This window comes from Eriocheir sinensis, chromosome 8, assembly GCF_024679095.1.
Source record: "Eriocheir sinensis breed Jianghai 21 chromosome 8, ASM2467909v1, whole genome shotgun sequence".
Classification (NCBI taxonomy): domain Eukaryota; kingdom Metazoa; phylum Arthropoda; class Malacostraca; order Decapoda; family Varunidae; genus Eriocheir; species Eriocheir sinensis.
Window position 1 is genome coordinate 9,626,057 of NC_066516.1, and position 21,590 is coordinate 9,647,646.

The 21,590-nt window shown below is 40.9% G+C and overlaps 1 protein-coding gene across 1 annotated transcript; it reads left to right on the top strand.

Annotated features, from left to right (window-relative positions):
- Positions 1-1,595: 1,595 nt before the first annotated feature.
- Positions 1,596-18,678, top strand: LOC126995479 (zinc finger protein 625-like). The gene is made up of 3 exons (XM_050855059.1): positions 1,596-1,866; positions 3,310-3,495; positions 13,209-18,678. Exons 2-3 carry the CDS (start codon positions 3,321-3,323, stop codon positions 14,525-14,527), a joined length of 1,494 nt encoding a protein of 497 aa, XP_050711016.1. The 5' UTR covers positions 1,596-1,866; positions 3,310-3,320; the 3' UTR covers positions 14,528-18,678.
- The last annotated feature ends 2,912 nt before the right edge of the window (positions 18,679-21,590 follow it).

The window sequence follows — 21,590 nt, forward strand, 5'->3', positions numbered from 1 at the left end:
GACATCGTCAATATCATTATGAAACACATTAACTGGAATTTTATAGCCAATTATAACCAGGTTTAAATAACAAATTAAATCAAAACTAGGTTAGCATTAAAACGTTATCCGACTCTTTTTCGACACTTCTCCATCTATAGAATCATTTGCTGCACGTGGTTTCGATGCTCATCTCAATCCCATCATTATATTGTCTCAGAGCTTGCAGTATAGTGCTGATCGAGTGTCGATCAGTATTACCATTCTTTACCTTAATTTTCCCAAATTTCCCCAGACCCATATATTGACGAGCAAGCGCTGCTATAATCAATACAATATGATTTCTTAGCAAGCGATAACAGCACAAAATGGAAATTCAATACAATAACTGGAAATGAATACAATCCAGTGCAATATAACCATAAAAAAGCACAATACAGTCTATAAGCAAGCGTTACCGATAAATACATTAATAATTGCAATTTCTAAACAAGGATTAATTCATGATAACCATGGATTCGAAGCTTAATATATATTGCTGAGAAGAGCTGCATGGTGCCCTCTTGAGCACTGTTTTGTTTTGTTTTTATACATCAAAGGCTCTCTTAATTGCCTCTCGAGCTATCACTAGAGGTAAAATTGGGGTCATATGGTGTAGCTGCGCGTGGCCTCGGTGCTCATCTCCGTCTTATTTTGTTGTCCCTTAATTAATTGAGCCTGTAGGTACTATATAGTGTTGGGTAGGAAACCTTGCAATTACCTTGGAATACAGAGCCATGCTGCAGTGTGATATCCAGGTTAACACAGTAATTATCTTCCCCAGGTTTCTACAGCACCAATTTATCTACCAATCCTAAAGGGAGCTGGGTGCTGCGCGCACGCCAACTTTAAATTCATGGAGGCGCAAGCAAATCGAAATGCAGTAACCATGAATGCATTACAAAAAGTCAATAACCATAGGAAATACAATACAATGACCATGGAAATACAGTACAATCAAACAATGCAGTACAATATATTACTGTGTAAAACAACTACTAGCAAGCTTTAACAGTACTATTACACCTCGCCACAGTGCAGTAGCCATACATTATAGCCATGATTGATTGATTGATTGATTTTATTTAGTAAGTGGTTATATTTTGTGATAGATAAGACAATACAGCAACAACGTGACAACTCTTACAAGGATAACCCACTAAAAGTTTCCATGGATATATAAGCTAAAACAAGTTCTTAACAAGGTTAGCCACTGTAGCTACACCTCGACACTGTGCAGCACAGTAGTCATAGATATATAAAACAAGGTCTTAGCAAAGGTAGCCACTGTACACCTCGACACAGTGCAGTACAATAGCCATGGATATATGAAACAAGTTCTTAGCACTGTACGTAGGCCCTTAGACACCTCACAGTGCAGCACAGTATCCATGCATTTATAAAACATTAATTAAGTTCTTAGCATGGTTAGCCACTGTGCACCTCGATACAGTGCAGTAAAGTAGCCATGTATATATAAAATAAGTTCTTAGCAAGTTTAGCCACTGTACACCTAACACAGTGCATTACAGTAGCCATGGCTTTATAAAACAAGTTCTTAGCAAGGTTAGCCAGTACTGTGCACCTTGACAGTGCAGTACAGTAGCCATGGATATATAAAACAAGTTCTTAGCAAAGTTAGCCCTGTACACCTCACCACAGTGCAGTACAGTACCCATGGGTATCTAAAACAAGTTCCTAGCAAAATTAGCCCTAGTTCGCCTCGCCATGGCCGTGACCGTAGCGGCGGGGCCACCTGGCGGCCGCGCGGGGAAGTGCCGCAGGTAAACAAGCCAGAAATATCGACCGAGCAGCAGCACTGGTCCTCCTCGGAGTCTCCGGTGCCTCGTAAGTCAGCCAGGGGAGCTCGGAGCCGTGTTCGGATACCCATATATTGCTTTACGGACACAAGCACTACTCCCCTTGCCCTGCACTTTGCCATTCATTCGCGGGAAGCTGAGATTTTTAAGCTTAAATGTGGACGGTTGGAAGAGGTGCTGATCCAAGTTTTGGTTTTCCCTGTGGAGTGTTTTACTTTTCCTGTATGTTTTGTTTTCCCTTGTGGAGTATGTTTTGTTTTTCCCTGTGGAGTATGACAACCACACACATTATTCCCGTGTCCACGACTGTGTCAGCGGGGAGGACTGTGGGGATTGGAGGGTAGCTGCATCTCTAGTGGATTATATTCATGAATGATAAAATGCCAGGGTGTAGTTCTTGACCCATTGAACATAAAAAAGTCTTGTTGTTTGGGAAGGGAGGGTGCAATAGGCTGTCAACTGCATCAGAGCTACAGCTGCATCTAGATTATATATGCTTAGTTATATACTGTATTAATTAAAGGCATTAATGATTGTAAAAGTAGACCTGCTTTACAAGTGTGTATGTTGGTGTTATTGTTGCTTTTGAAGGACTGTGATGATCCAGAAGATCCTGTTTGTTCTGATGTTGTCCTGTGAAGTGATCACAGGCACGGTAATTGGCCTGTTTTCATAGGGGCACAGGCGTGGGTGATGGGTGGACGTTGTGCTGGAGGACGACTGCTGCTGCAGGAGGGTAGGCAAGCCATAGGTTGACACATTTAGGGCCAGGAGTTGGCTGCATAGGAGTACGCAATGGGAGGGGAAGTGTAGACACTGGAGAATAAAGAGCTCTGCCGTTTCCTTGACGTCGCTGCACCAAGGGCAGTGTTGGTTGAGTGTGAGGGCCAGGCGGTGCTGGTGTGCATTGAGTCTTAAGTCTCGGATGCAGGCGAGCAAGGGCCACGTGCAGGACTCAGGACGTTTGCCCTATCCATGGTTATGAGGAGGAGTGTGTGGCACTACCCCATGGAGGGGCCACAAAGGGCGGTGCTGAGTGAGGTATCCCAGCTAGAGTAGTAGGTTTGGGAGATGAAAGACCTTGTCGTGGAAGGAAACAGTAACTTATTTGAAAAATCATAAAATAAATTATCTTTATTCTTCCTGTGACATCAACATATTGATTCTAGTTTCAGATGTCTCATGCATTTCTTGTTCCAGTGCTGCATCTCATGTGAAGAGGAGCTGCTCTGCCAGTGTTTCCCTTCAACTGTATTTTATACCCTCGGAGACAACTTTTATTCTCAGTGTAATCCTGAGAAACATTACCTTGAATTTTAGACCACAAAGGAATGTTGTTTTATTTAACTGGACAAATTAGGGGTGTCTCAGGGTCATTTGCGCATTGTTGACACTGAGAAGTACAGTAGATAAATCTTAGAACATGAAGAGTGTAATATTTTGTCCATGTTCACACTTTTCCATGTTGCAGCTTCTTGCCAGATGGCCAAAGTGGGAGGTGAGCTGGTTGGGGGAGAGTTGGGGGTGGTCTTGGAGGAGGCAAGTGTTGGAGTTACCTTTGTGGACTCTCCCTCCCTGACCTCTGCTGGATTAACTGAAGACCCACTGAACAGCGACCTCACTGTGTGTCAGTACATTCTGCCCAATGATGTTGCAGGTAATTGTCCCATTTACAGATATATCTTAAGTATTGACTGTATTGTATATCATTATTTTAACATTATTCATTGCAAATTTTTGGTGTCATAATGAAAAATCTTTGAAAAGGAGGATGAATGTTGTGGTAGGTAATGTTGAGTGGGGGTAATTTGGACCTTGAAGTGGAATGGGTTGAGTCAGTCCACCTTTCTTATATGGTGTCCGATACCTAGATAAGTAAAATATGGTTACATTGTATTGAATACAGTGTAGTCGAGCAACTATTTTAACATTTCTAGTGTTATTGTGAATGTGAGATTCGATGTATGTATATGATATGTAATTAAGGAATCAAAATGGAAATATGATAAAGATGTCGCCTCTCAAAATTTGGGCCAATTTTGTTTACAAAATTATCTATTTTTGCAAATTTTGTTCCCACACAAAATGGAAAGGAACAGTCTCCTTTGAAATTATGTTATAAAGAGTGTTTCCCCTCTAATTAAATTTGGAACAATGAAAACAACTCTAGCTCATCCTTGTTTTGTTCAGTAAAATTTCAGTTCTGGGCTCTAGGCTATTCACCCCACTATTATGACTAGTTTTATTTTTGCTTATATACACATTTTTTACACTTGTTTCTTTTGTTTCAGGTTGGTACCTATTTTAGTTAAGTGTGACTATATGCTTAGAAAATAAGAAGTTTGTGCATAATAAGCCAAATAGCATTTTATTGATTTTGACTGGCTTTTGAGGGGTGACATCATTGTTTAGCCTAAACTATATTCTTTTGGTCCCTTGGTTGTAGGGGGTAGCTGCATTGCCTTTAAGATTTTTTTATGTTAAAGAACTTCAAGGTGTATACATGAGCTTCAAGTGCTATGCCAACATTAAAGCTGGTTAGTGAGCTAAATAACCAATTAGGCAGCCTTTATTGTATTACCTCATGGATAGTGGATATTCATTTCTGCTTTTTGCCTTTCATCTCCTTTGGGAAACCCATGAATGAAATTAGCTATATTGAATTTTTGTTCACATAGTTTATTGAATTGGGTAACTAAATCAGTTTATCAATGCCTGGTCCACATTACCCTGGTCAATGCTACATATCAGAAATGTCCTCATTTACTGATTTAGATCATTTAAGGAACTGAACTCAAATCATTAGTAGATGTTTACTCACTATCATAGGACTGACTCTCAGTAGACATTGCTCTGTGTATGTTTGGGTGGGTGGGTGTGTGGGTGTGTTTTTTATGCATCAGTTGACTGTGGTTTTGTATGTGGTTATGTGGTGTAAAAATTTAGGTTATATTTTTTTGTAAACTATGGCTGTAAACAGTCTGAAGATGTAAGTTATCCATTTCTTTGGTGTCTTTTCTGTTGCGTAAGACATTTTTGCTGAAAAGTTGTTACAAAACACACCTTGCATCCTACCAGCTTAAGGTTGGTGGTAATAAGGACATGTTTGGGATGAGGATGAGCTTCAGTATGTAACTTGTGTTTTTGTTATTAGTATGTGGAATTTTGATTACAAGTTAACTGTGGGTAAGAGTATCTCTTCACCTAATGTGTTTGGTTGTATTTGTAAAAGTACAGTGGAACCTAAGTTAGCACAGTGGTTGCGAGGCCTTACAACTGAATTGCCAACTTGTGGGATTGGCCTCCCTCTAAAAAGGTTTGCAAACAAGAATAGGATATAATCCAAGAATAGGAAGGTCTTTTGGTAGGATATCGAGGTGTTAGGGGCTCATGATTAATTATGTACAGGTATGAGCCTGGACAACAGTGAGCAGTGTTTCCACTTTTGTTTTCAAGTCTCCTGGCACTCAAATGCATCACACTACTGTGAACTACTTTCTGATGTATGGCTTTTTCCACAAAAGCCAACTAATATACATTTATTGACTTTTAAAAAAAACATGGTAAGGCCCAAGCAAAGGCCATTCATGGACAAGAAAACATGGGAATGATGAAGCAGGGATTATCTGTGGAAGAGCTGTTGCTGCTGCATAGTTCTTGGTTGGCAGAGTTACCAGGTCTCTACAAGAGGCTTTTATGGAAACTGGAAACCCATGGTGAAGGGCTGCTATACTCTGGCTCAGCTAAACGTGTGGTTCAAAGGTGCCATGTGAGGAATAATTCACGAGTACACGTTTTTAACCCCACGTTGGTTGCCCCCCCCCCTCTCTCTCTCTCTCTCTCTCTCTCTCTCTCTCTCTCTCTCTCTCTCTCTCTCTCTCTCTCTCTCTCTCTCTCTCTCTCTCTCTCTCTCTCACACACACACACACACACACACACACAAAGAAAGGCTTTCAACCCTTAACATGTTCTCTCTTGAGAAGCGTCGCCTCCGAGGAAAACTGATCGAATGTTTTAAAATACTTAATGGTTTCATGAATGTAGACAGATCAACATTGTTTATGATCGATGACACTTTGCGCACGAGGAACAATGGCATAAAACTCAGATGTTGACAAGTAAATTCAGACTGCACCAAATTTTTCTTCACCAACGTTGTAGTGTGTGAATGGAATAAGCTCCCACCATCAGTGGTCCAGTGTAACACGATTGACTCCTTCAAAAAAAAGCTCGACCGTCACTTCCTTCAACTTAATATCAACTAGCGTAGAAATGCAACGTTTTGGAGCCTTCTGATTAATGTAAAATCACTTAGGTTTAAGGACAGACGGCCTAGTCTGGACCATGGGGTCTGTGTGGTCTGATTTTCTATGTAAATCTATGTAATTCTCTCTCTCTCTCTCTCTCTCTCTCTCTCTCTCTCTCTCTCTCTTTTTTATTTACACTATTACACAATATAGGAATGCTACATAATCAATTAAGTACAAATAGCACTATAGGCCAAAGGCAGCTTCATTACAGCCGCCTATCTTAAGGCCTGCCTTGTGTCTTTTCACTCATGTCAACCTGCCATTAGCCACTGGTGCGCACACTCCTTGAAGCCTTGCAGAGTCACGCCCTCAAGGTTCTGCTGCGAGGCAAGGAGAGTGTTCCACAAGCCGACATAAGTGTACAGGAACTGCCGCTGGTAGTGCCATGTCCTGCTGTGGGGCTGGAGCAGTTGTTCGGGGGCAGACGCTACTGCCCTAGTGGTGACCAGGTTCCGGACCCCTGGGAAGGGGGGTGATAACAGCCAATACACAGAACACTGTTTGAGTTTTTGTCAGTTATTTTCAACACTAATATTTCTATTACCCTGGACATGGGCTGGGGTGGCTCTACTGCCTGCACGTTCAGTGTGTCCTTGTAGCAGAAGGCCACGCCCCCTCCCTGGGTGGAGTGGTCTTTCCTCACCCAGGGGGAATACCCATTCACCTGAGCGTAATTGGCCGGCACACTATTGTCTAGAAAGGTCTCACACGAACACCACATCCACTCGCTGCTTTAAAACACTGTGGGTTAGTTCCCCGATGTTGGTGTGGAACCCCCTGAGGTTGGCCGACACAATTTTAAGCTCACTAAGCACTGTACTGTAGACCCGGCGGCGAGTACCGGTAGGCGGTGCCATGGTGAGCTGGGTGCGTGGGTGGCAAGACTTGCAGGTAGGGTGGGTACACAGGTAGCTGTGGAGGCCCAATCAGCTGTCGCTGAACACTGGAGTGGAGTGGCTGTGGGTTCCAGGCAACACTCCTGAGGGCAAACAGTGTTTCCTGGCTGCTCTGCCGGACTGCCTGAATAAGTTCCTGCTGCCTCCGGTCAGCAAGTCTCACGCTGCAGGTAGAGGCGGTGTGCGAGCGCCCCTGGCAGTAATCACACCTGCCTGGACGCCGAGGTTCCTGGCGTGTTGCCGCGTGTGGCTGACTCCCCTCAAATCGCGGCGGAAGTCTGTACGCGGCAGAAGATCTGGGTGATCCTGAGTCCCTCTTCCTCCCCTTGTTTTGGCGCCTGGGGGGTTGCCGTCTCATCCCTTCTGGTGCAGGTGCTTGAAGTTGAGATGAGGAGCTGGATGAATTGCAGGGTGGGAGAGGAGTGGGTTGCTGTGGGAGGGTGAGTTCAGGTTCAGAGGTAGGGATAGGGCTGTGGGTTGAGGGTGGTATGAAAAGATCTGGGTGGTAGGAGGGTGATGTGGGAGGATCTGGGCATTGGGAGGCTGGTGGGGGAGGAACAGGGTGGGTGGAGGTTGATGGGGCTGGAGCTGGGTGGTTGGAGGCTGGTGGGGGAGGGTCTGGGTGGCAGGAGGGTGGTTGTGGAGGGTCCGGGTGGTGGGAGGGTGGTGTGGGAGTAGCTGGATGGTGGGAGGCTGGTGAGGGAGGAGCTGGGTGATGAGAAGCTGGTGCAGGAGCTTCTGAATTGGGGAGACGGGAGGGAGATTGAGTACTTGGAGGAGTAACATGGGGGGGAGAGAGAGTGGTAGGGGGAGGAGGATGAAGAGCACTTAGATTTGCTCCATTTTCCTTTTCTTGGGTTGGGAGTGGTGTGGATGTAGGTGGAGGCGGGGAGGTACTTTCACCTGTCGCGGAATTTTTTACCTCACTGGTGAGCGTATCTCCGTTATCCTCAAAGATGGCGGCTCCAACCTCAGCCTCGATCTTGTGGGGTTTGGCTGAACACGCCACTGTCCTCTGCACGATGTCTTCACTTGCATGTGTTACCAGGAGAGTGTCAGTTATAGACAGCGCCTCTACCAGTACACACCTCTTTTCAGCGGGCCCAGCCGTAACTGACCTGTAGTTAGTCAGGTGGTTCTTCATAGAAGCCAGTTCCCGCCCTTCTTGCCACCTGCAGGAGGTCGCCCTTCTCCAAGGTGTCCAGGTTGTCCTCGTACAGTTCCTCAGCTGGGTCCGTGGGTGGGCGGTGTGCAGGGGATGTGGGTGTGTCTTGAGAGTAGGGCGTCACAGGGCTGTTAATCCCCGTGTGGGCTCGAAGTTGTCCAGTGTTGATACACCTGTACTCTGCCACCCCGCCTAGGCAGCGCACGTGGCAGATGTTTACACAGTTCTCCGTTGTGCAGTTTTTGTCTGTTTGTTGAGAGGCTTTACGGCCACAAACTGCACACCAACAGGCTGGTCTGTGCCCGCCGAGCCCTTTGGGTCTTTCAATAAGGCGCCCAAAACATTGAGGGATCATGTCTCTCTCTCTCTCTCTCTCTCTCTCTCTCTCTCTCTCTCTCTCTCTCTCTCTCTCTCTCTCTCTCTCTCTCTCTCTCTCTCTCTCTCTCTCTCTCTCCCCCCCCCCCCCTTCAAGTTGGAACAAGAAATAAGAAGTTCGAATACGAAATGCGTGGCGTCAAACTCACAAGCGTTCAATGCGTTAAGGACCTAGGGGTCAAAATCGCGTCAAACCTCAAATTCTCACATCAGTGCATCGATGCAGCAAATAAAGCGAACAGAATGTTGGGCTTCATTAAAAGAAACTTTTTATTCAAGAATAAAGATGTAATACTTCCGCTCTACAATAGTTTATTCAGAACCCACTTTGAATATGCGGTACAGTTTTGGTCTCCACACCATGCAAAGGACATTGCTAAATTAGAAGGTGTTCAGCGTCGGGCAACAAAAATGATCCCTTCCTTGTGCAACAAATCCCTCTGAAAAGGCTTTCCACCCTTAACATGTTCTCTCTTGAGAAACGTCGCCTCCGAGGAAAACTGATCGAATGTTTTAAAATACTTAATGGTTTCACGAATGTAGACAGATTAACATTGTTTATGATCAATGACACTTTGCGAACGAGGAACAATGGCATAAAACTCAAATGTAGACAAGTAAATTCAGACTGCACCAAATTTTTCTTCACCAACGTTATAGTGCGAGAATGGAATAAGCTCGCACCGTCAGTGGTCCAGTGTAACACGATTGACTCCTTTAAAAACAAGCTTGACCATCACTTCCTTGAACTTAATGTTAACTAGAGTAGAAAAGCAACGTTTTGGAGCCATCTGATTAGTGTAGATTCACTTAGGTTTAAGGACAGACCACCTAGTCTGGACCATGGGGTCTGTGTGGTCTGATTTTCTATGTAATTCTCTCTCTCTCTCTCTCTCTCTCTCTCTCTCTCTCTCTCTCTCTCTCTCTCTCTCTCTCTCTCTCTCTCTCGTGGCGTTGCCGCCACGAGGATTTGAATGTATTTTTTCTTACATATGTCAGGTTATTTTAATGTACATTCCTGCACGATACAATCTAAACATAATTATGAAACTACTTACACATCCCAAAACAAAAGGGAAACTCAATAATAAGTATAGCATTTTTTTAGCACCACTGTAAAATATGTATGCCACGTTTCTTTATATGCTTAAAAAATATCTTATCTTTAATAAGTTAACTTCTTTCATACATTATAATACTAAGATTAAATGCGTATGCATATTTGCTGATAATATTTACCATGGTTTTACTTATATTAGAACATTTCTACATCGCGGGCTGGGAGACACCCGGCAACGCTGTACAAGGGGAACCTTTAGGCTGACCCCACCCACAACTGCACGTTTAGATGAGCCAGAGTATAGGAGAACACATTGATGTGACTGATGACCAAAAAGAAAAACAAACAAACATTTAAGATACTAATTGAAAACCAAGAGGAAAAAACATCAGTGTAAGGGAAGTGAAATAAAAGAAAGCATAGGAATTATTCAGAACGAGGGTCATATGCTTTATTTTTTCAGTTGTGAGGGTTTTAATCAAGTTCCTCACTTACTAATGAGAACAAGAAATTATTCTATTGGTTAATTCATGAACAATACTTTAAAGAGGGGCAACGAAGAAGGTTGCAGGAAGAGTGTTGCTGAGCAATACATCTCGGTAACAAAGGTTAGATCAGAATGAAATGATAGTTAAGAAGGGAAAGGAAAATATATTTTTTGTAAGAATAACATGAAAAAAAAAATGTAATATTTTGATGTCAATTATTACCAGAATTGGATGTCAGGTAAAAAAGTGAAAGGTTTGTACATTCTATCAGGCAGTCTGAGTGTACATGCATTTACTAGTGCTCAAGGCCATTTTCTCTTGTATTTTTGCCTTCCTGCTGAACACCACAGTTTCTCGTAAGTAGAATATCAATATATCATTATTATTTTTATTATTATTATTATTATTATTATTATTATTATTATTATTATTATTATCGTTATTGGCATTCTGTAAATCCTGTTCTATAAACTTCCGTGTAACCACAATTTTTTGTGGGAATTTTTTCCACAGTGATATACACCTCAACTTCTTCATCTAGCAGTAGTCCTGTACCATAGTTGGATGCCTGTGCTTCACTCCTCATAACATTAACTTTTTAATGAGTCTTTCTCAAAGGTGCTATGTAATCCCCTGCCACTCAAGCTCTTTATGGTCATGTTATATGAACATTATATTCCATAATAAAGATTCTTCTGGGATTACTTCACACCAGTTCTTAGAATGTCAGTGCATTATATAAAGATGATAACAAAGCAGTCAGTAGCAGTTCCATGAATTATTTTCCTTTTTTCCAAATGACTTACAGGCATTAAAGTCTTTCAACTTTGATTTATTTTGCCAGTCTTGGGCAGTAAGTTAATCTTCCACTATGTGGAGATTATTCTTATTATTCCTAGGTAGTATCTTTTAAACCTCACAACTTAAGATTTCAGTCACATCATCCCCAAACGTACCAACTATAGCCGTGGCCTGTTGTCACAAGGTTTGTTCAATCTCATGGGTAATGAATAATAGCCTACGTGTTGGAAATAGCTGTCGGTATCAATAACATTAAGACAGCAGAGACAAATGCTGTCAATTATAGTTCATTTTGAGTTTCAAGTTATGAATATATCAGACAACTGTTTTGTTCATTTATAATATCGCTCATTATAATTATTAACCCTTAAAGCGTGGGCTTGTTTTGCCGTGCCTGTCCCCCCACGAGGGCATATTCAGGCAAAAACATACCTCACTTCAACCTTTCATACCTTCACTCCTACTTAACTCATGTAACTGAATGAAGTATCTGTGTAAAGTACATACCCTTAACTGTCCTTTGACATTAATTTGAAGACTATATGACCATTGGTAGAACAAGTACAGAATATTGAATAGGATCACTGAAAACACATTATTATAGAAAGTTTTCCACTCCTAGTGGGCTGCCCTTCTATGATTTAGTAATAAAAATCATAACTTTTGTACAGTTTATGTGAAACCCCCCCCAAAAAAATTAACTTCTGAGCCTTCCTTATGCCCTTGATGGGTGTTGCAGTCCAAAGGCCCCTATCTTGTGGATGAAATTCACTGGAAGGGTGAGAAGAGGTGGGATGTCTAGCGGACATTTCAAAGCTAGCGCAAGGTGTACACTGACCAATAATTAGTCAAGTGAGTATGGTTGGGTATTGTTTGAAAGAAAACGACATGCTTACTCTATATCAGCACAAACAAATTAAATTTGTTGGCGCGCTAATTCAAAAAATGCCTTGTCGACTATTGTTGACATCCGCAGTTTGAGCCCAGGCACCAGCTGTCAACTATTGTTGACACCTGCACTAAGAGTTAAATAGCCCTGGTTCTGCCATCTGCAAAGAAAAGCATGACAAAACAGCTGTCTGCAACATCATTAATAATTTGAAACTCAAAATCAACTATACTTGATGGTATTTATCATTGCTGCCTGCATATAATTGATACTGACCAGCTATTTCCTATGCATAGGCTAGCATATATTATCCATGAAATTGGAATTGCAGTGTGACAGCAGGTAGCCGGGGCACGGTAATGCAGACCTCAGCCTATAGTGCTCCCCTTCGTGATGGAGCGAGCAGTTCATGAATTTTATATTTCTACAGGAATTCTTGTGTTTACGTCAGTTCCAAAGCTTGTACACCTGTCAGTCAGTCTCACTCTTTCCTTATTGATTATTGTAGGCAAATATGTCTTTTCTTTTGCTAATTTCCTATGCTTTGAAACATTTTCATATCCAGCATTACAAACTTCACAGAAGAAAATACTTTCTATTTAAAATTTGCGTTTATTCAACATGCAGTGTGATATCAGATATACTTGTTTCACTGAAAATTATTAAAAGAATGGGAAAGTATTAAAAGAAATTGGAACACACACACACACACACACACACACACACACACACACACACACACACTGTTTCTTGGAATGTATCATGCAATATATATCCTGCATGGTAAAACATCACAGTCCTCTGGCCAATGTGCCACACTAACATGTTTATCTTAAAGTTTCCTATAGCTCATAAATGCATTTATAATGGAACTTTTTTTTTAAGCTTTTATACATAGCTTATTTAACAACAAGGGCTTTACTTTGCATTACTGAATGTAGGCGAAGGTGATACTGGCCATATATTTGCTCTGTTACATTTATTGTTGTGGACCATTGAAGTTGAGGTGTATCTTCCAATGACATAACCACTTACTGAGTCACATGTTGCATTTTTCTTCTATGTGAAAACAATCAAATGTAAGACAATCTTTATATACTTAGAAAACTTTTTTCAAGAGGGAAATGTTTGATATGAAATTTATTTATAAATAAGTTGCAACTTATTGTTTCCTGTCCAGGTGTGTGGTGGAGCTTGTTATATATTTTTGTAGGTATTAATGTTTCAATTATGTGATCATGTGAATGCATGCAAGAACCATGCCTCTAATATTTTTACCAAAGTAGCTATATTTTATTGTATTAACCATTGTTGCTTTCTCATATGATGCAAAGGGATATGATGTGCTGGTTGAATAAGTTCAAAAGTGTAAAATAAGTTTTACAGTTGCAGGTTTTGAAGAAGTGGCAGAGGAAGTTGAATTAGGCTCACCATCATGGGACAACCTCAACAAGTCCTCCTCCTCCTCTTCCTCCTCCCTGAGCCAGGACTCTGGGATTAGTGCTGACCCCAGCCCTGATGTGTTTTTTACTCTCATAGAAGAGACTGTTGCACCCTCTGGTCTCCTTACATCTTCCCCCAGTCAGGAGGGAGGTGAGGTGATTGTTGAGAGGATTTATGAGATGAAAGATGACTTATGCTTTACTGAGAGTACTTCTGACATTAAAGATGAACCCCTGGACACTGTGGAAGAGGCTGTGGAGTTAGGGAAGGATGAACTAGTGACTGAACGGGAAGAATCATGGCCCAAAAGAATTAAAGGGGAAATCGTGAGTGAATACAACATGAATGGAGCAGAGCCAAGAAAAAGCACCAGGGTGCGTGTGGTAGCTTATCATTGTACAGATTGCAACACTAATTTCACTGATGAGGCAGAATTCCGTGCCCACATGGAGGCTCATTTGATAAAGCTCCAAAACTCGTGTGCTCTGTGTAGTACTGAATTCTCATCAAAATCAGAACTTCAAGATCACATCAAAGAACATTTCACTAAGAATTCTTCGTATATCTGCAGTATTTGTGATCAGAAATTTGTGTCCAAAAGTGGATTGAAAAGACATAAGAAACAGCTGCACAACTTGGACAGTGTTGTAGTGGTGAATCCAACCTCCATAAAGTGTGGGGTTTGTCAGGCTGTTTTTTCTGATAAGGCAGCTCTGAGGCAACATGCTGTCACACACGCTGCCAAGAAGCCCTTCACTTGTGAGGAGTGTGGTGCCACCTTCACCCAGAATGGTTCACTACAGGTACACCTTCGGCGCCACAGGGGTGAGAAGCCCTTCACTTGCCAATTGTGCGGCAACAGCTTTACTCGAGCTCACAGTCTTAAAGTTCACATGAAGACTCACACTGGGGAAAAACCATATGCCTGTGAGTACTGCGGGGCTTGTTTTGTCACTTCCTCACACCTCACCGTACATCGCCGAACCCACACCGGTGAGCGGCCGTACTCATGTGGTGACTGTGGGGCGACCTTTATCACTACCTCACACCTAAACGTCCACCGTAGGGTCCACACTGGGGGAGGTACTGTTGCTTCCACTCCGGTTAGCTGTTCCCAGTGCCAGGCCACCTTTAATGATGCAGCACAGCTCCGCCACCACCGCCGCACTCAGCATGCACCACAGGTCACTTGTAAGGTTTGCTGTAAGGAATTTCCTAATGCTCGTCAGTTGAGTAATCACATGGTGCATGAGTGTGGCTGAGTTTGGCTTAATTTAGGGAAAATAATAGTAGCAGTGGTGGTGATGGCATTCTGTCTAATAAGTCATGCCAAAAGCTACCAAATAAACCAAAAGGATCAAAACTCTGATATTGTAAGGAATGATGCCTGATGTAAGAAAACCTCTTTTCATGGTGTAACTCAGAAACCTATTTCTGTTGGGAACAAAAGTGAGGGGATTGCCATGAAGTAATGGCTTGCCACAAGCCACTCAAATGCCTTTGTAAGTATATTGTAAGTGGCAGTAAAATTGCCCAGTAGTCTGTTGCAGCCAAGCTGTAGCAGTAGTAACGGAACTAGTCGTTGAGTAGTCTCAGGTGGGGTAGACATTTTATGTATTTTTACATTTTATTGCTTTCAGTGCCAGTAGAAACCAAAGATTATGAACTGTGCCATGCATTTATCTTATGAACTATTTATTTGCATATGTCATTAATTTTTGTGATTTTTATGAATTGTTGATTATTTATTGTTCAGTTTTTTTGGACAAATATTTGTGTATTATAAGTGGAGGATCTAATGTTTTGTTGAGTTTTGTCTGTTTTATGTTGTGTGAATGCTTCACTTTTTGTGTGTGATATGTTTCATTGCAGGAATTTCATCAGTATCAGACTGCTTTGTGCTTACCAAGTTTAAATGTGATCATGCCCGGTGAACAGCCTTGCTCTTTATTTTGCTATCTTTACCCAGTGAAGTTTCCTCTGAAATCAATTATAGGGAAGTATCTACTATTTTCATCAATCAATGTCTTCAGGCCACAAAAGACATATCAAATGCTTACCTGAAGTTTGTAATTGTGGTACACAAGTTATTAAGCCAGCAACAAATTACCAAGGCTTCTTTGGAATGAATGCAAAATTCTCAGTTAGGTCCAGTGTAATGTAAAGCTGATATGGCAGTAATGATTTTTAACACCATATCCCTAAATGATACAGTTTCACAAATTTTGTCCTATTTGTCTTTGATGCATAACATACATTTCTTAATGGTCCCACTTCTCAAAATTATTTTAAGATGTGCCAAATCTGCAATTATTCTGAGCACTAAGTGAGGGGAGGGGTGTTGTGCCATGTGTTGGGACACTGGCTGCTTTCTTTTTTTGGTTTGACCAACTTACAGAATATTGGATATAATGGAATGATCTAAAGTAAGATGTGGGGGCAGGGGGGTAAATTCCTATGCTAGATTAATAAATTTTTAGCATAGAAAGTTAGTTGAATATCAGAACACATTTTTGTTCCATCATTATGCTGCAAAAGTGTGGATAAAACATACTTATTTGGTCTTGCATAGGATTAGTTGTAAGTAGTTTTCCTTTGTTTTTTTCATATTTATTCAGTTGCAGTAAAAGCTGTTGTTTCTTTTTCATTAGCCTGTTGCAGGTATTCATATACAAATAGTACAAGCTTAACAGTTTCCAAATATTTGAAGCTTGATCATTTCTTATTTATTACATGAAGATTACAACTCATTGGTAAAAATAACGTAGAGTATAATTTATTCACCTGATTTTTCTAATATTTATTAATGTTCTGTATAGTATTTTTTATTACAACACCATCAGGGACGGCTGCCCCATACAGATCTGTGAACTAGGCAATGGAAAAAGTAATTTTCTGTCACTTTTATAGGTTTCAGTGTTTCTTGGACTCCTATACTGAGTGACTGTATGCTTGAACAGTGATGTCCTTTAATCTAAACACACAATATTTCAGTTTCTGATAAATCATACATTTTCACTAATGTGGAATTATGTGGCAATGCATTGGTTTTGGCATCAGCAGTAGTGGCTTCTGTTTCTATTAGTAGTGAGTATTTTCACCTACCTAATATATATATGTGTATATATATATATATATATATATATATATATATATATATATATATATATATATATATATATATATATATATATATATATATACACACACACACACACAAAACAATGCCCTTAGCAGTAAAGAAAATCTTGACATTGAAGAAATAAATGAAAGCCACTAAAATTGTGAAAGAAGTTGCCGTCATAAGTAAAAGGAGCATACACTATAGCTGTGCATGGCTGCTGTGGTCATCTTTGTCTCATTGGCTCTTTGAGCTTGTGTCAAGAGAACCCATTAACATGACGCAGGGCTTGTATAATGTCTGAGTTACCACAGTTTACCTTCCCCAGGTTTCCCCAGGCACCCATTTATTGACCATTCTGGAAGGAAGGATGAACAGCTGGGTGGGCTGCAAGTCGACTGCCCAGGCCGGGATTCAAACCCAGACCGGCAGATTCATAGTTAGGGATGTTAACCACTGCACCATGGAGGCTCAATCAGGAGTGAGATAATAATGACCTTTATAAACACTATCTAAAGATCACATGTAAATATTGATGTGCCCCCAGATGATAATTCTTGAGTCCATGTTATGTAAACTGCTAAGTGCCACCCACCAGGGTAAGTCTCCTATATAAATGCACAAAAAGTATTAAAAAATTAAAAAATGTATATATTTCTGGAGTTCTTCCTTATTAAGCCAACAAATTTGTTTATAAGCCTAGTACCTGTACAATTACCATATCCTGTATGAATTGCTCACAATAATGCAGCACAACATGTAATTCAGGAATGATTTGCAGATATGGAAATTAAGGATAGTCATACTTTGAAATGAAGTATAATTTAGACAAAAGGGCATTCACTGTACTAGATTGCATTGGCATAGAAAGGAATGTGATAAATGAGATATCATACGTAATATCAAGTTCACAGTGATCTATTTTGAATTATTATTATTTGATGTTAATGAAAATATAAAAGCAGTTTTAATTTGCTCACTATTAATAAGATATGACTCTTCAGTCCAGTGATGTATACAAGTTCTTGGTGTGGGATCTGTAAGGTGTGGCAGCTTACAAAGGTCTCCGTGTGCCTGTGCTCTTAAGTTGTTCCTGTTCTGTGTCTGTCGGTGATGGCTAATATCAGGCTCACACTCTGTCATGAATTCCTCAAATTTCATTCTAACAATGAAATTAAGAATTAAGTGGTTAAAATTCTTTGATGATAATATTTGTAAGATAGGTATATTTATATAATTCTCTTATATATGGGAGAACAGAATATTATTGTCAATTTGATATTCATGTATATTTAGGAATAATCTGATTGGCATCTTATTGGAATATGAATGAACATCAATAGACCTACTATAGGAAATCAGTAGAAATTCTCATATAAGCTGCCTTTAATTTATTATATGGAAGATTTATTTATTTATTTATGATTATTATTATCATATATATTTTAGAATTTTCCTCTGATAGTATGTTAGTAAAGGAAACCATCCAAGTTTAAGGGTTGTAGACCTTGATTCATTGAAAGTAACAGTAGTGAATAAAATATTGTACATAAAATAGGGGCCAGCAGTTTTTTGTGTGAGGAAGGTACCTAAAAGCAGCATGTGTACTCCCAGTAGTGACAGAGCCTTATATTACACCCAGTCTTTCATGATTTTCACAAAGGATAGGAAAATATTTGACACTTTTAAACTATGGCTTCTCTGCATTGTTTCGATTAGATAGAACACCTAAAACTCATTTCAGGTGTACCCCGGAAACCTGTATTTGATATAGATATATTTTTGTCTGAAAATTTCATTCAGTTGATCCAAAGGTGTAAATAGCTTTTTTGAGAATATATTGTTGTCACAAAATGTATATGAAATATGGTAAACTTGTATGCCTCTTATGAGCATTTGTAGGGCATTGTGCATCATAATTACATTGCTGAAAGTTCATACCTGAAAATATACTTTATCTGAGTAACAATGTTGCTGTAGATTCAATATATGGAGATCAGATTTATTATATTTAACTTGGAGAAGCTTCTGCAAAGTTACTTTGTATGTATATTGTATAGATAGTGCATAGTACATTGAAAGATCTTTAAGACTAGGCTTTTTTCTAGTCAGTTCTATGGAAATTTACTCAACTCGTCTGCCTTGGCACGCTTCTGTGTAAATATTGTAGTCTCTCAGTACCTCTTCCAGAAGACTTACCAACTGTTTTGTTGAATCTAATGATGGGAGGTCTATAGCTGTGTGCAATAGGATAACGTCAGTTTTTGATGTTAGAATATACAAATACTCGGATCTCATTCTTTTATTTACATTATGCACTCATATTGAAATTGGTGTATCCAACAATTCAACTTCCGTCTCAGTTGGTACAGTTTGGGGTCACACAAATGGAAAATGCAGTCTCCAAGAAAGCATATTCATCAACACACACATACTGAAAAAGAAGTCTTTTCCATGTGCCATATATTAGATAAGAGAGATTTTGAAAGTAAATAACATATGAATAATGGTAAGATATAGTAGGATGTGTTTCCTAGCGGTGATATTTATTTCGCGTATAAAATCACTAATCATTTTGTATTCTCTTTCTCATAACTTTATTGATTATGTTTCCAGTAAATGGAAATCCATCCCATCCATAAAATCATTCATGTACAAGTTTTTGCTGAGTTTCTCACATTATAATTTTTTTTTTAAATTATAGTTTACCTTACCCTCCAAAACGTTTTCTTTTGTGCAATACTATGTCCACTCAGTTTTAGGAATATTCTATCTATATCATAAAATCTTGACAAAAAACGGTACTAACACTTAAGGGCTTCCCAATTTCTTAGTTTTAAATAGTTATATACAAAACAAAATTCCAATACATGAATACAAATTAACACAACAAAGGTGAAGTGCAAATCAGTATTAACACACTAAAACACACATTGTCCATCTGCAGCGGTGCTCAGTGTTTGATGGGTGCCACCGGTGTCATATAGGCACATTTTTACTATCATATACAATGACTTCTATAATGACTTCAATAACTTCCTTATGAACATATTTCATGTTTACTCCCTGTGTTTCACTTATACCGTTTATCGTTGATGAGGATTCAGGCCCTGCTCCGCCATATCTCCATAAATTATATTACTGCTAATGAAGTTTATATAATTTAATATTAGGTACATGTAGTGTGTTATATAATAGATTATACATCAGAAAACATGAAAAGGATTCACAAACATTGTATGCTGTAATATGAGCATAATGCAGACTGTACGTCAAGGAGGGAATTGTTGGAAATGCTTATTATTCCGTATCCATGATATATTTAAACAGAGGTGGTAGACAGTAATCAAGTTTTTGAAGAAATAGACCAATATGTTGTAATTCCTATAGTTTTTATTTATTGATAGATCATTACCTCTCAAGTGCTGATCACCAAAAGTAGTTAAGGATCAAAATCATCCAGGAGCTGGCTATGATAGAAAAATATTCATAGATGTTCTCAATGATATTCCTAGAATTTTTTTTTTCAGATTTATTTGCATAAATTTTTATAGCAGGGCTCATGTCCTTATCATGTTCAGTATATCACTATTATTAGTGTTAGTACCCCATTTAACAGTAATCAACAGTAATATCATGCTGAACAATTGACAGAGTCTAGCACAAATCTGCTTTCTAATCTTCCCTCCAACAGATCCTATCCTTCTCTGTAAAGTACCCTCTCGAGTTTCGCTATCCTCGAGTTTCGCGGTTAGTCCTAAATTCTTACCATCCCGACTTTCGCGAATTATCACCGAGTTTCGCGCCGCTTTGACATGTACGGGTTACGTCTACTTACCATCGGCGTCACGCACGCTACTGAAAAGGTAGTATCACACTGGACGTTTTCCTCTAAACATTGTGGCTATGGCAAGAGAGAGAGAGAGAGACTTGTTAACACGTTAACCGCGTTTGAACTTCCCGCCGCCTCCTCGCTGTACCGTTTGGTTCAACCATGGAGGTATTATTATACCTCCATGGGTTCAACTCGGCCTCGGCGTGGCCTCAATACCACGCGAGCCCCCGACTCGAAAGCAGGTGTGTAGCTTCACTCTGGTTATGAGCCCCTCTCGTGAAAGGTGAAATAGAGAGGATGAAAACAAGAAGAAAGAAGGGTGTGGGGAGGTAGGGTCAGAAAGGAATCAGGTCAGGGCTTTGGTCAGGTCATGTCTATACCTGTCACACACACACACAGAAGGTGAAATGAGAAGGATGTGGGGCAGAAAGGAGGGTCAGATCAAGGCTTTGGTCAAAACATGACCTGACTCAAGGTCATGTCCTGACTTGTCACACACACACACACACACACACACACAGAAGGGGAATGAGAATGGTGTGGGGAGGGAGGGACAGAAAGGAGAGTCAGATCTGCAGGTCTCGGCGTTGTCCCAGCCCCGCCGCGACGCCCGCAACACGCCGCTCCCATGTTGTTTGTGTTGCCTCCAGGGCGGGGATGCTCAAAGGGGTGGTAACTTAGCCCCGGAGACGGTTGTAAGTCACGGGTCGCGTGGCAAGTTAGCTCCCCGCTAGTACCGTCCTCCGCAGCGATGCACAGCGCGGTCGCAGCGGGGTGCTAAGGGTTAGCCCTAAGGTTCATGAGTGAGGCGGTAGAGGGCCGGCAGCTCACCAGCTGATGTGATTGCAACCAATGGAAATCACTGAAACAAAGAAGACAGCCAATCAGGATCGAGGAAGGTGTTTGTAAACAAACGATGGAAACTTGGGCATTTGGTGCGGGGCCGTCTAGCCAGACCACTTGCTACGCTTCCCTACTTCCTTCCATTCTTCCACCGACTGTTTCAGTGGCAACACCTGACCTCGCAGAGCCCGACCACTCCTCACACCAGTCATCCGCGCCTCACTTGGCCCATCCTCAAGAAGACGCAAACAGTAAGTATTTCCCCTAGTTCGTACAGACTAGCCATAATGTAGAAAACTAATGAAATATTGGTCGGAGTCAGATGCCACCCGGCCCTTCCAAGCCCCAACACCCTGCCACACCCTGCCCTTCCAAGCCCCAACACCCTGCCACACCCTGCCCTTCCAAGCCCCAACACCCTGCCACACCCTGCCCTTCCAAGCCCCAACACCCTGCCACACCCTGCCCTTCCAAGCCCCAACACCCTGCCACACCCTGCCCTTCCAAGCCCCAACACCCTGCCACA

Excerpts from the sequence above, each read along its gene's own strand:
- LOC126995479 (XM_050855059.1), top strand. The coding sequence starts at position 3,321 with ATGGCCAAAGTGGGAGGTGAGCTGGTTGGGGGAGAGTTGGGGGTGGTC. Across the intron at positions 3,496-13,208 it reads TCTGCCCAATGATGTTGCAG|TTGCAGGTTTTGAAGAAGTG; the intron begins GTAATTGTCCCA and ends TAAGTTTTACAG.